The sequence below is a fragment of the Ambystoma mexicanum genome, chromosome 2q (genome assembly GCF_040938575.1).
Source record: "Ambystoma mexicanum isolate Mex_15411 chromosome 2q, UKY_AmexF1_1, whole genome shotgun sequence".
Lineage (NCBI taxonomy): Eukaryota > Metazoa > Chordata > Amphibia > Caudata > Ambystomatidae > Ambystoma > Ambystoma mexicanum.
Window position 1 is genome coordinate 911,866,348 of NC_090924.1, and position 14,225 is coordinate 911,880,572.

Below are 14,225 nucleotides of genomic sequence, written 5' to 3' on the forward strand. Positions count from 1 at the left end.
AACGCCCCATTAGGAAAGCCCAAGCAAACAGCATCAGAGTCCCTCACTTCAATCTGAAAAGAACAGGAGGTGCTAGCTTCCCAGTATTAGCTGCCAATCTCTGGAACTCTATTCCGGACCCATTCAGAGCCATTCCCTCCTTTTCACCTCTTCAAAACGAATGTCAAATCCTAGCTTCAAACCAAAGACTGCTGACAACCCCCTATGAATGTCCTATGAATGACCAGCCTCCTAGACACCACTCCTTATGACATCCTCCCATCTTCCTTCTTCTCACCATTCAACTGTGTATATATCCTAATTTTCATTTATGCAACTTGTAAGATATGCCTGCTACTGTAACATAAGAAATGATAAGATAACTGTGACATAAGAAATGTGTAAGATAAGTAATGTAAGATACTCATGTAATACTAACTTGTATTATAAGAAATGTAAGATATCTATGTAACTGCACCCAGTTGCCTAACGGCCCGGTGCGCTCTATAAATAAATAAACAATGAAATACAATAAGCTGCCGCTCAGAATGTTGGAAGCTGTGATGGGGCAAGGGATAGAAGGCTCGAGCCTGTAGGATATCAGAATCAGCAGACTCTTAAAAACTGCTCACTCATTCTGGAGTGAGGGGCCATGGGGCAAAATGAGCATGATCCCACATAGTGGCACAGCGAGTAGAGCGCTCGCTTTGACATCCGTGCAGAGCGTGCTAACGCAGGTTCGAATCCCGGCGGGGCCTAACTCAGCCTTTCATCCTCCCGAGGTCGATATAAGCAGCGCTCAGATACCTGAGGGTTCGTAGCGCTATATAAATGCCAAATCATTATCATTGTTATTATTATTATTATTATACAGAGGGTTGCTACCCCTTTATCTCTCCTGAATGAAAGAATGAGCTCTCTCAGACACAAGTTATCAACCCTGCGCACACAATTAATGAATATCGTATGGATCTATAGATGGAGAAAACTGGAGTGAGAATTCAGAGTGTTTTAACAGAAATATAATTGTCTTCCCAGATGGCAGACTGACTCCATTATTATACATGGGGTCACTGAGATGACCAAGAGTGAAACTGTACGTTAATTTGTGAGATTACCAGCAACTGGTGGTATACTATGCTCCAAGGAGTGAGGTGCCTACTCAATATATCACACTGTTTAAAGGTGTGAGACCCAGCCTGAATGCTTGCCCAAAGGGCCGTTGCCAGAGTTTCACACTGAAGAAGTGAGCATGTGATCCGGGGTCTGCAGCCCACACACACACATGGGATTCCCATGCACCCACTTGCGAGATTTACACCAAATTAGTGAGATTGTCCAAGGTAGGAGACACACGCACAGTCTTTGCTCTGAGGTTTGACACACTCACAGGATGGGATGGCACTTCGTTCTCCCATCCTAGTTGTGTTGCTCTGCCTTTTGAGGGCTACTACAACCTGGATGATTATAGAGGGCTGGAGTAGGGGCAGTGTTGGCCTACTGGAATGCAACTGGAAGGCTTAATCCTCCTTCTTACTTGACTTTAGTATATGCAGCACATGCTAGCCAATGTTTCCACTGTTCTGTGCCCTCCCCGCCCCCCTCGCACCAAGTTGGTGCGAGGGGGGTGCAAATGCGGTCATATAACTGCTGGTGATGTCACTTCCTATATTTGGGAACCCCCCTGAAAATTCATAAATCGGCTCCCCTGATCAGTGATATCATATCTTATGAATAAGAAACAAATGCAGGAGTGGCAAGCTCTGCAGTTTCTTTTGCACTGAGCGTTAGTCACTCTCTCATTGCATGGCAGCTTCCAATGAGGTGGACCGCTGTCGCCACACAGAGCATTTTGATTGTTATACCCAATATTGCTAAATATGTCCAGACAGCATCCAAGCCGAGGGCTAGAGTGTCCGCCAAGCATTTGAGAAGCCATATCCCGTATTCGCCACAATTTGTATTGCAAAGTTTCATGGTCCAAACATAATGAATCAGGTCAGATTGTTCATGTAAAACGCTGTACACCTAATATTGCTTTTCACATCTCTAGCTCCTAGAGGTGGGATCCATTGCCTCACTCGAATGCAGGCAAATGGGGGTTTTAATCTCTTGTATTTTCATAATCAGAAGTGGTGCTGGGAGCCACCATCATGCATGTGATGGGGGAAGCGCTGGGGCTTCTGCTAGTCATGTGGGTGCGGCCCGGAAAATTGCTGAAGGCAAAGGGATGCAATCTGCCAGCCATGCATACTGGCATGTAACACTGGTACAAGTTCATGCTTCAACCTGCCCCTGGAGGGAAGGGGCAATGGGTTGATATGTTGATGTGTAATTTAAATTAAAAAAATACCTAGTGACTTGTTCTTTCGTTCAAACTACCACCATATACAGAACGCTGCGCTTTTCAGGAAGTGAGGATCATACAAACTAATGCTGACACCCAGCATCCCGCAAATTTGTAGAGGAGGGTTTCCGGGGGTCAACGAATCTTGCATTTTGTTTCCAGTGCAGGACCAGAGGGAGAAGGGGCATGGAGAGTGTGGGGTCTGCTGCGTGTCCAAAGGTAACGTGTTTGTGCAATTGCAGAGAAAGAGGCATGTAAAACCACTCTGCTTGACCCATGACACAAAAGACAGGGCATCCGGCTTCATGAGTATGAGTTCCTCACTGGGGTTAAAATATATTTAAGCATCCATTCATTGGCTGATATGGTGGAATGGAATAGAAAATACCATATGGTAGTTTGTCGATTTGATGCCGCAGCATAGCCAGTCAGAAAGCCAAATAGATATTCTGCTTCCTTGCCTCTACTCCCTAACCCCGCCCCCCTTCTCTGCCAGCATGGTTTGGGCCATATGCTGTTGCTTTGGGGTACTAAAATGCACCAAAACCAAAAGTCACTTCCCTTGTATTTTAAAAAGGATTACAATTCAGTTGAAAAAGTGATTAAATGAAGCAAAGAGATCCATAATTTTACCAGAGGAACGTTGGCTTCTTTCTATTATTTAGTCTAAGGAGAGCCTGCACATCTGAAGCAGTATTCATCAGCAGGCCTCTAGCTGCAATAGCCTGTGAATATCTGGTCTTGTCCAACCAAGCAGGAAGACATTCATATAAGGCCCCATCCCTCCCACAACATGCAGGGAGATCCTTAGTTTGCATTTAGGACAGGCCCTTGTCTTGTGGCATGGATGAGCATATGCACTGCACAACATGCGCTGTCCATGTGCTCAAGAGAATTGAGAATTTGGCTTTCTGTTTTGTCATTTTTTTTGTTATGCGTCCTTTAGAAAAAAATAGTCCAAATGTGAAAAGCAAACAAAGACATTAAAAAAAATAAAAAGAGAGAATTTACTTTTGGGCAATATCTGTTTAAACATACATTTGGGAGTTGCTGTGGAGAGAGCATAATTTGATTAGAGTCACTAATAATTATAACTTAAACAATGAACACTTTTTGCGAGGTGGCTGAATAAATCAGTTGGTTTTACAGCTGGGTATCTATATGCTATGGATACAATAATTAATTGTAATTGATAAAACAAAATGGAAAAAGAGGTTGTGTTTAAAGGGGCTGCTTAAATGAGATTCATTATACATTTTGGACCCAATTCATTGAATTATTTGTGCAGAAAATAGGTAAATTGCGTGCCGAACTACATCCACGGCCCTGTTGGTTAGTTCAAGGAAGATAATGCGCAGGATTTTCCTTGGACTTGTGTGGATTTTGGAACAGACTGGCATTCCTGTGCGAGCGACTGAGTGCCTTGCATAAGACACCACACAGAGCATGGGCGTGTCTTGTGCAGAGGGCAGGGAAGGGGTGGAACGCAGAAAATTGGGAAAAACATGCGAAAAAGTGGGCATTACGTGGGATTGTCCGAAGGCAATCCATCACATGCCCACTATTGCATGCAACAATACCTATTCATGGATCTGACAGTGCAACCTCCTGGCAGGGAAATGGCCATACAAAGCCCTCATACCATCCGCCACCTGAAGGCAGGTGTACAGACACTTGCACATAGGATTCTCCAAGCAGAGGTAAGATCATGTGTCAGATTTAGGGGTGCATGTACGCAGCCGGGGTTCTGTTCTAACGTAGGGCTGCGCATATGCAGTGTAGCGGGGTGCAGGGACGGTTTCTGGGGTTTCACACGCAGATCTTCTGAGTTTTACCCGAGTTCCAATAAATCATACGCATGTTGTCGGGTGCCAGTAACAGTTACAGGACACCCCACACAGGGTCCCCGAGATGCAGGCCTGCTTGCAAGGGACCCCATGCACTGTTTGAAGGGTGCATATATTCGCGCGCACAGCACGCACAGGTAGCTGTTTCTGGCTGGTTTTGCTTTGTGTGGGAGCATTTCGCGGGCATTCTGGACGTGCCTTCTGGACGTGGCATTTGCGCAAACAATTCCATGAATACGTGAAGCACGCATTTTTTATTCTACACGCAGACTCGCTCAGTGTCATTCTCGGCGCGCAGCCCTTGCAGGATGAGTGCGCACTTTTCCATGAATCGCACCCTTTGTTTTTAAGGTAATTCATAAGAAATTCCTCACTTTCAAGCTCATGCTCAGTGAGGCGTAACATACGAAACATGCGTAAAAGCTCTGCTTAAGGCTTTTACGTATGTTTCTTACACCGCGCCTCATTTTCAAGTGTTTTTGCACTACGTTTTTGCCGCTCCTTTCCTCTCTGCCATACAAATACTCCAGCAGTTGAGCCTGCATGGACTTTCATGCCTGCAAAATGCTGCTGATTCCTATGGAGTCCTCTGGCTTTTTGCAACAACAAAACACCAGTGGACTCCATTGTAAATGCTGCCTGCCATGCAATGTTTACCCAGTTTGCTCAGCGGAGTGCAAAAGGGTGACATACAAGTGCAGGGAGGATAGCTCAGGGGCAATGTGCACGCCTTGGAAGCAAGACGACACAGAGCACCACAGGTTCAATCGCTGGGTCCGCGCATAGAAACCTCAGGGTATTAGGCGCGTTATAAATAACCTATTATATCTCATATCATATGTCACCTCTTTGCCCTCCGTTTAAGCAATCCGCCATACAAATTATGAACATTGTCTGAGTTCGTAGCGAAAGAGCAACATTAATAATGTGTTCTGCAAACTTCAAACACCAAAGCTGAATTGGTCATAGCCAATGTTCCCTCTAATTATTTTTCTCTATGTGCGGAACTGGTTGGTTGTTGTGCACACATTATTTTCCATGTGCTCAACTGACTAATGAGGTAAGCCACTGTGTGAGCTACGGTCGCAGAAGAGAGTTTGGAAAGGAATTTCCTCTTCCCAGCCACTGCAATTCTTTAAAAATCTTACAACACTTTTTCCAAACACATAGGATAAAATAAAATATGTCTCCTGTGATTATACAGAAAACTCATCAACCAGTTGAATGCTTCAATATCTGCCACAGTACCTTGCAAACGTACTTCTGCGCAGAGAAGAAAAATGTCGGCCTCATTACGAGTTTGGTGGTAAGTGATAAAGTTGGCGGTAACTCCATTACTGCCAACTTTACCACTATGCAAAATTACGATTTCGGGCCTGGAGTAGAGGATTTATCTCCAGGAAAATTCTGGAGGTAAATCCTCTACCTCAACGCCAAAATTTGCGGCTGTAATTCCACCAAAAAAGCCACTGAGTCCAATGGACTCAATACGAAGGAGGAATTACACCACCACCACCAGTTGTAATCTAGTGGAAATTCCTCCGGACCAAGTGGCAGTAACAGTCATTCCTTTGAGCGGTATTCTGGTGGATTATTCCGGGATACCGTCCCAAGTCGTATGTTTTATGCCACTGGAAAATCACTCATTTGTATTACAAAACACAAATATCTCTTGTCATAACTGATGTGGCCATCAAGAAAGTCGGACAGAATACATTTGCCGATGGATTAATGGCAATTAAAAGCAATATGTCAATAACATGCTGAAAGGAGTTCTAATGCCACTTTAATGAAGTCATTCAAGGGCCCGGAGAACATACTTCTATTAATTTGTGTAAGGATGATAATTGCATCAGAATAACTGCACCTTATAATATGATGATCCAAAGTTCCTGTGCCTCTGCTTACTATCCACATTACGTTCTCCTGTGGGTAGTGAGAACATGAGCCTTACAGCTAAGAGACATATGCACCATGCATTTTTACTCCCTAAAAAAGGAAAATGGGCCTAACAAAAACGAGAAACAATGAATATATCATTGCTTCAACCCACCAAGCTCCAATGACATTTTTTCGAATTAGTGACCAGTAGAGCAGTGGCATAGGAAGGAAGGAACTCTAATAATATTAATGCCCGATCTCAAAAGGAATTTTATGGGAAAGAACATCTTTCAATAAGCAGAAAGTATCCCTATTGGCAAAGCTAATTACTTCTTTACTCCTCGAAAAATCATTTGACCTCAAAGTAGGGAGCAAAATCTGATTAGAGCCCTGCTTGTACCCCTGACATAGGGTGTGAAATGACAGGGCAAATAATAAGGTGCATAGTTTTGCCCACCCTTATGCACCACAGCCTAGATAAAATTATACAAGAGCCTTACTGAGGTTTATTGCGGAGACATGTTGAAGAAAATCACACATTTGCCTATTAAGTTAATTGCATCAATTCATCAGAGATACAACTGATTGAGTGCCTTCTTCTGTAACTATGGATCTCTCTTTTGTAATTATTTGTGATCTGTTAAATAGATGCAGGGAGAGGGTAGAGACTGCACACACAGAACACATAGTTATATTGAAAAGCCCTCAGCAGTTGAGCATATAAAGAAACAGAAGGTGCTGTCCCCTAGATGGGTACTACAATTGCCTATCCTTTAGCAAACAAGCAACACATTTACTTCAGTGTACTGCCGAAACATCTGACTTGGTCTTTGAAATGTGCTGCTTTGTTCATCACCCTCAAGGAGTGATGCTTTGACCCATACCCTTCCCCAGCCCCTGTGCTTGCCTCCAATACTAGTTGATAGAGCACTGTAAAAAGTTAAGGATTGGAGCAGTAAACACTCACTGGGATATTTGCAGACCCACAATACTTTGCAAGCCAGGCATATTTAAATGACTCAACATATGATGTGCATTTTAAGAATCTCATGACTCTGCATGTACACAATTCCTTTGCAGTGCATACAAGATTGTTTGCAACATACCCCACCCGTACATCATTGTGTAGGATCACACAAGTGCTCAGTGAAACTGTTTTTGTATAGATGCGAGTTACCATATCATTTGTGAAGGTCTATGTCCAGAGGAAATCTGAACACTTGTGTGAAAAGCATTCTCCTGTCTGAATATCCGATGCCTGATACTATGGACGAGTAATCCCAGGCACAGTCCATATCCATTATCCCTTGTGGGCTAAGTAAATGATATTAAAATGTTTCTCTCTACTTATATGGTAATGTTAGTAGTGCTAAAGTAGGAGACGCTGACCATCACATTTGTCTTTTCAAAATCTTTAGAGGGCAAATTAATATTTGAATTTTACAATGCGCTAATTTACAAGGGGGCCACTTCAAAGCACTTGCGTGACATATGAACAAAGAATAGGAAGTATGGGATTTGGTTACACATCCAAGTAGCCTGCATACTTACAGTCAGTATCCGATATTTGAGCTGGTAGTTCGATTATATAGTGTGGGTGACGCTTTTGGTAAGGCACAATGAGTAACAAATTCTGGCGTGTGAAAGTTATTCATGTTACAACAAACATAAAACAAGTGGATGTAGGTACACGTCTGCTAAGCTTTCGCAGAGCCAAGAGAGGAAGAGTCATGGTTCTTTGGTAGTATCGTGATGTACTCTGGGGCAGAAGTTTGAGTCATACGGTAAAAGTCTGGTAGAGTCAGGTCAGGTTTAGGAGTCATGGGTGGGGAGGGAAAATTGTTGGTTAATGTGTGCAGGCATATCTTGGTTAGATTCTTCTGTTCATGGAGCCCGTTTTTCATATTAGTTTTTAACCCCTTGTTTTGTATTTTACTGTTAGGGAGTTCAGGTGCATAGTACTTTAATGCAAATTAGCAGAAAATCAAGACTAGTTGTTTATTTTAAGAGAAATACATTTTCAGGTAATTGCTGTGGCTTCTGCCTTTTTAAATCATTTCGAATAGGTGAGAACTGTCTGTGTGCGCTGCTAAAAATCTTCTGAGCGGCACCCAGAAGGAAGCTGGGCAAGCGCACATGCGGAAAGCTTAGAGGGAACATTGGTCATAGCTCCTCTTTTCCATTATTGAATCTGTGATGCTATGATCTATTTTGCTGAATAAATTACACATGCGCCTTTCTTCGCTGCAGAATTCCACAGGAAACCAGTAGAAACTATTTGCATTTAAAAATACTTTCCTTCTTGCTGTGACATTAATGCAGGGCATTACGACATTTTAATCCGGTGCCGTGACTTGAAGGAACGAAGATACAACAGTTCCTCGCTTACCCGGGTCTCCTGGGATACGGAGAAAGTAGAAGAAGTAGCCCAAACGGTCACCAAGAGAGCCATGCTTCTGATAGCTTAACAAAAGCTGCGGTTGCCGCTCTGACAGTAGTGTCTGCTCCGCCATTTCCTGACAATGTCCCGCAGAGCTCCCGGCAGAAGAGCGGCTGTCCAAGGACCTGACACTGCTCTGTGTCTTAGAAGTGAGAAGGGTGCATAATTCTGCATGCGTACTTAAATAAAGACTATGGCTTTAAAACCCAAGGGGGGTTTGTTAGGCTGCATTAACCTGCATAATGCTATTGTGACTTGGCATGCAGGATGGGGGAGAATAAAGCTAAAGCCATATTCTAATTGCTCATCATATTTATATGACCATTTTTATTATATATTGTGAAGTTTATTATGACAGTCTAGTTTATTATGTTATGTGGTTTGGTTCCAAGGCATTGCAATACATTAATTATTATTTAAGCTGATGAAATGCAAAGCGAAACCTTAATAAATATCTAGATCAACTAAACCTGGGAAGATGGGTTCAGTTTCCTAAATAGTCCACACCCTGGTTTCACCATTTAACCAAAGTGTATGATCCTGGGCAGATCATTTAATCAAACTGTGTCGTATCTGCAGCCCCGTAAGTGATTCACTTCTTAGCTTATGTTAATATATCATGCTATCATAAAAAAACACAGAATGACTCTAGAGTTGCTCCATATATAATAAAAAAGCAATTTAGTGATTTTGCAGCACAAAGTTATTTGCCACTTGGCTTACTTATGTCAAGTTCTTCTAAAGTCACTTCCATGGTGACTCCCAGTATCGAAGACTGCTCATGCTCCTTGCAATGCCCTTTTTGGTGAAGTCACTTCTGTTGGTGCAATCCATCTGCAAATTGGGAAGTTTGCACACACTTTTCCCCACAGAGCTCTAATAGATGCTTTCCCTGCATCTGCAATGGTCCTGCAGTTTTCTTTTTTTATTTTGTTATGTGTATGTGTTAAAATGCCAGCTACCACTAATTTTACCTAAATAATTCATTGGGCGGGTTTGAATGATACCGTATGGAATCGTGGCATTGCATTGGGGGGAAAAAGTAGCAGGACTTTTTCCGTGGCTTGCCCCCACACTCTTGCAATGCTGGATACTCCCGTGAATGCGCAGGCAGATTATTCCCAGGTGCCAATAATGGACACTGGTTCCGTAGTAACAAAACACCTGAGAGCACAATGCCTTCAGAATGAATTTTTGCAGCTTCAATTAAAAAGTGGTTGATTAAAAACTCCATTTAGTGCACATCATTTTTCCCCAAATACAGGGCGTAGAGTAAAAGGTGCAGGATTTTATTCTCCCTATATTTAATCGCATACAGCGAAAGACATAATGAGGGACTAAGTGCAAATGCAAAACAGTAAGCACATGGCTTTCTTATAGGATGTTTGGTGGAAAAACATTTTTTTTATTTTTGCTTTGGGTTTTGAGAAGTAGTATTTTTCCTTCACTCTGTTGCCTGGGGTCTACGTATCAGCCTTACCCACCTAACCTCTTTGCCACCCACTTTTTCTGAATTACAACAGCGTTGGAGCGCACAAATGCTTATGTGTTCACCCCTCCTCCTAAATGTGTACAAAAACCACTAGTGTTACTTATTCGTATGTTCTGGAGATAATATATCATGTTTACAACTGCTGTCAAGTACAAAATAACTGTAAGCATCACGACCATCTTAAATGATGTTCTCGCCTTCTGACCCAAACATAGAACATACAGTAGGGTCACACCACCAAGAAGGATATACACACATACAAATAATCCTCACCTGCTAGCTATGACCTTACCAGAATGCACACTTAATGCAACATTTGCAAGAGGCTCAGCCACTTACTAGCTCTCTAGGCGTGCTGGTGCTTGTTATGCAGTGTCGTACGAATGCCCCCGAGGTGTTTCAGACCGGTTACCCTTTGGCATTGATTTGTTGGTGAGGTCCCCTTTTCCAGTCCCAATTTCGTCCCCCTCAAACATTTGGTGAATCTTCATCTGCATTGCAATGATCTGTTTTTCTAAATCTCCCGGAAATGGCAGTGCTTTGACCCCTGATGTAAGTGTACAGTGTTTCTGATTCAAGCGCTACGTGTTCTCAACTAAATAAACGCAAATACAAATGGTTGCATGGTCCAGTTACATTCCCTGCGGCTAAAAATCTCAACAATCTGTAGGTTGGCGTGTCTTTCAGGTCTTTACTGCAACGGAGGTGTGGGAGTGTGTGTCTGTGGGAGGGGGAAGTGTGTGGATAGGCGACGGGAAGGGGATGTTTATGAATGGGTGATCGGAGGTACCATTCCCACACGGCGTGAATGGAGGTTTGGAACCCCGCCCTTCGAGGGTGCTTGAAACTGGAGGGGGGAGTAAAGAGGAAACCCCCTTCCAGGTAGATGGCCATCGAGGGACCAGGCAGTAAGGGAGAGTTCTGATGTGTTTACTGCGTCGACAAAATGTGTACAGTAACTACAGAAAGAGTAAAGATGTGACTCTATAGATGTCAGTTCCTTATATTTGACAGAAGAATTTACAGCCCAATTAATGGAAAAGTGTGAATTTCTCCTGCAATTGCCGCTCGCAGAGAACAACACTGCACGACCCTGCATGCAGAATAAAAAATGCGTGCCCCGTGTATTCATGGAATGTACTGCGCAAAGTAACCGTATTCGCAAGTCACACCAGGAACGCCCCTGACATGACCCCAAAGCATTAATAGCTAACTTTGCATACTCCCCTGGGCGCGAATACACGCAACCTTCAAACAGTGCATTGGGTCCCCCATAAGCATGCCTGCATCTCAGGGACCCTGAGCAGGGTCCCTCGTAACTGTTGTCGGCACCCCGACAACATGCGTATGAAAATTCGTAGCTCGGGTTAAACTTGAAAAATCTGCATTCAAACCCCCGTAAACCATTCCTGCACCTTGCTGCATTGCGTACGTGCACCCATATGTTAGATTGGAAATCTGGTTGCATACACACACCCCTAAATCCAACATGCAAACCGATCTCTCTGCTGCGATTCCTAGTGTTTTTATGCTTGCCGTCGGGTGGCATAGAAATCGAGAGATTTGTGTGGCCATTTCTATGCCGACAGGCTGCATGGATGGTTCCATGAATATGTGTCATTTGGTGCAATTTTGGGCATGCTGCCTATGGGCCGTCCCTCAGAATGCTACCTTTTTCGCATGTTCTTCCCCATTTTTTGTGTTCCACCCCCTTCCCAGGACTCTATGCAAGCCACACCCATGCTCTGCGTGGTGTCTCGCGCAAGGCGATTGACGGCTCGCAGAGACGTGCCGAACCTACGCAAACTCCATGCAAGTCCTTGAAAAGTGCAGCGCATTCAATTCCATGAATCGATGAGCAGGATTTTGCACGCAGTTTGGCGCGCAAGTTCCCTATTTCCCACGCACATTATTCCATGAATCAACCCTTAGTCTCTAAGAAAATACACACATGGGGCCGGATTCGTTGAATTTTTCGCACTGCTGAAAAGTGACTTTGCACTGCCGACAGAAACTGTGATTCATGGAACTGTGCAGAGTGTATTTTTGCAGTGCAAAGTCAGTACAAAGTCATTTTTGCAGTACAAAATGACTGCACTGACTTTGCACTCCAAAAATACACTTTGCACAATTCCATGAATCTGGTTTTGTGTCGGCAGTGCAAAGTCATTTTTTTGCAGTGCAGTCACTTTTCAGCAGTGCGAAAAATGCCATGAATCGGGCCCATGATATGTAGGCAACATTGAATAATGCAAGAAATGCACGTGACAAACAAAATCATAAGACAAGGGAGTTTAAAAACACAGCAAACATCACAAGCAGAAAATACGAGGCTTTAACTAAAATTCTGCAATGCCATTTCAGCCCATCTTGGCTTTTGAGCTACTAAATGACATCACGTGGCTGCAGAAATTTAGAATCCACATCCGAGAGAGCTAATGGAACAAACAACTTTAAATGCTAACTGCAATGTATTTTCATCTTCAAGAAGGACCAGGCAGGGGCAGTAGGGCACCCTGGAAGGGTAATCTTGTGCTAGTTGCGCGTATTAGTTTTACAAGCTTTCCGGAAGGCCTAGGCCCCTTCTTCAAGCAGTTCTCATACAACTGAGATAGCATCTCCTTTTCCAAGAAAGCCAGGTCTGACACAGAATGAAAATCTTGCCTTTTGCTAATAGTACAAAGGCAGTATGCCAGTAACATGTAACTCTGATAAGTAGAGGAAAAGTGCAGCTGTGCTCATTTCTGGAAAGCTCTCGTAAACAGGTTTTAAGAGCGCAGCCCGCGCCCCATTATTGAATTCACATAAAGTATACCTTTCCGCATATTGACAATATGCCACCGGCAATCATTAATCCTACCTCAGAGAAGTTCTCCTGATCACCTTCCTGCCCGTAGAGCTGGGAACGCGCTGCGTCATCAAGGCCGAGGATCTGGGCCGCTAACACGATGAAAGCAGACAAGGTAAATACCATTAGCCTGCTAAGGGAGACCATTTCCATTTTCCTGGACACTAAAATGGCGCGGCAGCACAGAAGTCCTGATCTCTGTCCTGCTGACATTGGTCATGTACTTTATACCCTCATGAAACAAAAGGAGCATTCCTTACATTGTGTGATCCTCGCCAGAGGCCCTGTCTTGTATTAATTAAGGCTGCCATTATTAAGTTACAGAAAGGAAGCAAGTATGTTGGGAATTTTTTTTTTGAATGTGTTTCAATACTCTCTTATAATACATTGGCCTTTGAAAGTATTTGCCTTCCAACATGACACCTATTAATTAGCTTCTAAGGAGGTCAGGCAATTCGGTTTTGGCGCAGCTGTCGTGAAGCGTGGCCATATTTCCATTCAGAACCCGCTGTATCACACACAACTACGGTCAGGAAAAGAACGTTCATCTTATCTCATTTAAATAATGTATCCAAACATCATTATCGAGATAACATTTTTTTATCTAAAAAAAAAACAAGACAGTAGATCATTAGTGTTAATGTTTGTCAAATTCAGCAACATTTAGCCATCAAATAAAAGTGGGGGCTAAATTAATCCTCAGGGGCATTCTGAGTAAGGGGGGGCAAACCTCTGCCTGCCCAATCTTGCGGGTCGATCCAAGAACCCACAAGATCTGTCAGGATTCGCCAGCAGCCCAAAACACCACCTGAAATCACGCAACAGTTTGGTGGGGAAGCTGTTTCGTTTTGTGTTTCTACTTATTTAGTAAAACCTAAATAACCTTGCTCTTGTGTGCGAATTAGAGAATCCTTACCTGTTTCAGCTGCCTTCCTTCCGGCCTCATAAGTTTGCTGATGTAGTTAAAAAGGCAGTAATTCGGTAACCATAACATGTTTTCGTGGGAACGGAATTACTTTTAATTAGTTTTGCGGCATTGCCGAATTAAGAGTTGCCATCGAAGTACAAGATTTACTAGGCAGGCGCTGGAGGTAAAACCTAAACCCCAATCCCAAAAATCATCATACTTACTGTCGGCGAAAAATGCAGTCCATGGTCATTCTGCAAATATTCCCAAATGTACTGAACGTAGTAGCAGTAACTGTAACTGAGTTTGGCAGTAACTCCTCAGAAAGTCAGCAGAATTACAGCAAGACTCGTAATAAGGCACTTTCTGTGTGTGTTTGCCCTGTAAATCCATTTGTTTGCCTAACTTGGCTGATTTGTCTACTTGGAGCCAGGGATGTTATTTCATCAAAATGGTAGGTTTGGTGGAAGTGACATCACACAAC

At 43.3% G+C, this 14,225-nt stretch overlaps 1 protein-coding gene across 1 annotated transcript in view; it reads right to left on the reverse strand.

Annotated features, from left to right (window-relative positions):
* Positions 1-13,028, reverse strand: part of NPVF (neuropeptide VF precursor) — a 116,878-nt gene extending 103,850 nt beyond the window's left edge. The window contains exon 1 of the mRNA XM_069646747.1: positions 12,847-13,028. Coding sequence (XP_069502848.1) covers positions 12,847-12,987 — 141 coding nt within the window. The 5' untranslated portion in view covers positions 12,988-13,028. The remainder of the gene's footprint in view (positions 1-12,846) is intronic.
* Positions 13,029-14,225: the final 1,197 nt, after the last annotated feature.